This window comes from Seriola lalandi, unplaced genomic scaffold (genome assembly GCF_002814215.2).
Source record: "Seriola lalandi dorsalis isolate HSWRI2012SDOR001 ecotype SW California unplaced genomic scaffold, Sedor1 jcf7180002034045, whole genome shotgun sequence".
Classification (NCBI taxonomy): domain Eukaryota; kingdom Metazoa; phylum Chordata; class Actinopteri; order Carangiformes; family Carangidae; genus Seriola; species Seriola lalandi.
Genome location: NW_019504642.1, coordinates 1 through 2,647, shown reverse-complemented (window position 1 = coordinate 2,647; position 2,647 = coordinate 1). Strand labels below are relative to the sequence as shown.

Below are 2,647 nucleotides of genomic sequence, written 5' to 3'. Positions count from 1 at the left end.
GACCATTGTTTGTAATAAACCTCGTTTTGCTGATTCAACCGAGCCGAGTCGTGCATTTGGGTCCTTACATCCTGAGCTACGTTCATGACAAAACATAGAAGCAGTATTTCTTATTCTTAAATTTCTTATGTCCTGAGTCGTGGCTAGTTGTGCCGGACAGATATGTAACACACAGCTTTAATAACAAATGTTTCTATGTCATTATTCATTTCATTTTTGACAGTGGGAGTAACACACACATACACAAGTGAGCATAATTTGGCAGACAAGCTCCTACCTGCTGTCTGTACTGAGCTTCCTGCAGCGCCTCCTGCTGGGCTTCATGGACTCTGCGGAACAAAGCGAGCTCTGTAGAGCTCACCAGTGAATCTGCTCTCCTCAGAAATCCTGGCCTGGAGCGCTGTGTGGGGATTGGCTGCTGCTGCTGGCTGGGCGGACCATCCTGGTTGATTGGCGATTGGGGGAAAGAGAACATCTCCAGAGGCGGATATGCACGATACCGAGGGCTCACCAACTCCTTCGGTAATGTCTTCCCTGGCTGATTTAGGTACTCCAAGGCCTTCGACGCGTGGTTGACATAGTCAGGTGTGTTGGGGAAGGGTGGAGGGACCCGGCGGTCCATGGTCACCTGATGGTGAGAATGGTTACCATGAGAAGTGTTAGGCAACATTGTCGTCATTCAAAACGGCTGATGTTACCTCACAAGAAGACAGTTAGTAAAGTTACTGGATGACTGCGTTATTGGCCATGGGTATGTTCAAATTAAAACACAAGGAGCAAGATAAAATCAAAATCATCTGATAAAAAAAAGTAAATTCAGTTAAGTAAAAAGGCTGTCGCAATAATCAACAATTACAACTGTTCCCAAATATCAAAAGTCTAGAGCTGCTTACCTGGGGATTGTAGTTGTGGTCGAAGTGGTAGGCTTTATGTGGGATGGCAGGTTTTTGGTTCTGTCCCGGCTGGCTCTGGTTGCCATGTCCCGGGAAGCCCAGCTCATCATCTAACATGGGGGCGGACTGCGATCGAGCCATGCTGGTCTGCTCCATAGAACCGGGCAGCTCTGGACGGTCCAAACTGCTCTGCTGCTCAATGGATGAACTGTAGCTGTCCATGGGGATACTGTAGAGAAAAGAGCATGACAAATCAGCTTCAACAGCTACAGCTTTGCAACCACTTGACACAATATTTGATCATCTTGTTAATCATAAAAATAAACCTACCTGTAGACCTTGTAGGAGCCGATGTCAATCTCATCAATGCTCTGTGACTTTTTAAACTTGGACCTCGTCTCTTTCATCATGGGGGACAGGCGGTCTGAGCTTTTACTCATCACCACCGTCACCTTGTTGCCCCCGCTGACAGTGAGCTGATCCTTCCTGCTCTGCTCGCCATGATTGTCGTGGTACGTCCAGCTGCCAGGTAAAGGCCCTGCTCCTTGTTCCAGCCTTGGAGCAAAAAAAAAACGAGGGATGGACATTGGACAAGTACTAGCAGTTTTAATTGATCACAAGCATAAATGTTTAAATAATTATATGTTGACCAACTTCTTGATTATTCAACTTATTACACCTTAAAACGTGTTATTAATTAGAGTGAAATGAGTCAAAGCTGGAGAGGTTTCCGCTCCATCACTGACCTTGAGTCCCTATCCTTGCGGTCAGGGTTGGGGCTGGAGGAGGGCGTCAGGTCCAGCTTGGAGGGAAAAGCGGTTCTGTCCTCCAGCGGGCTCGGGGTTCGGGTCCAATTCTGCCAAGGATTCTGGGGAGCTGCGGAGGATTGTGGGTCATTGTCTGGGGTGGAGCGTTGGTTGCTGTGGAAGGGGAGCGTCTGGGTGTCCAGCTCCAGAGGAACTCCTACAATTCGCTCTTGCCTGAGGAGTGGGCGGCGCCCGTGTGTCGACTGGCTGCGAGGCTTGGAGCCCAGCGGAGGGTTTCCCTGACTCGTAGAAGACGGAGGGTCCAGAGAAGACTCCTCAGCATCGAAACCCGTGTTGTCGTAGTGAGGAGCCTCAGACCAGTCAAAAGGCTCACTGAGTGGGCGTCGGTCCCCACGCTGCTGCAGGGTTCCTGATGGAGGGGTTTCTCTCTGAGATAGCAGGGGCTTGGAGTCAATGGGCTTAGGGAACGACTGAGCCAGTCTACAATGACAGAAAATATTAAAAGAAATTATACTGGAAAATAGTAAAAATAGTGTGAATTATTATGAATCATTATGTGCTGTATATTTAATCACAGCCAATGGGCACTGAGATCAGCATAACTTTCTCTTCCTCTCTCTGAAACATCAATTTATAATGAATGTTTTTTAAGGGCCGTCTTGAACAGAAAATATTAATGCTTACAACCTCCCTCGCTGCCACTTGCTGTTTGCAAATACTACATGTTTCACAAGTACAAAGACAAAGAGACAAGTATACAGATTGTGATCTGTACATCCCCCCAGGGCATGTGAAATGACAACTTTAATGTCAGAAAATACCAAATCAAGCTTTCAACCTGCAGGTGCTCCTTAGGACGAGGAGAGGCATGCGAACAGTGAAGACAAAAAAATTTGTTTTAACATTATTAAAGACTAGGTTTACATTGATGGAGTAAACTGAAAGGTTACTGTTCGGTCAAAAAGGAAACAGAAAAAAAAAAAAAAA

The 2,647-nt window shown here is 46.6% G+C and overlaps 1 protein-coding gene across 1 annotated transcript; it reads right to left on the bottom strand.

Moving 5' to 3' along the window:
- Positions 1-277: 277 nt before the first annotated feature.
- On the bottom strand, positions 278-2,140 carry LOC111646849 (leucine-rich repeat-containing protein 7-like; the record flags this gene model as incomplete). The annotated part of the gene is made up of 4 exons (XM_023396412.1): positions 278-628; positions 894-1,122; positions 1,224-1,448; positions 1,640-2,140. Coding segments are annotated over 4 exons (1,306 nt in total), but the record flags the coding sequence as incomplete, so codon positions are not given.
- Between the last annotated feature and the right edge of the window lie 507 nt (positions 2,141-2,647).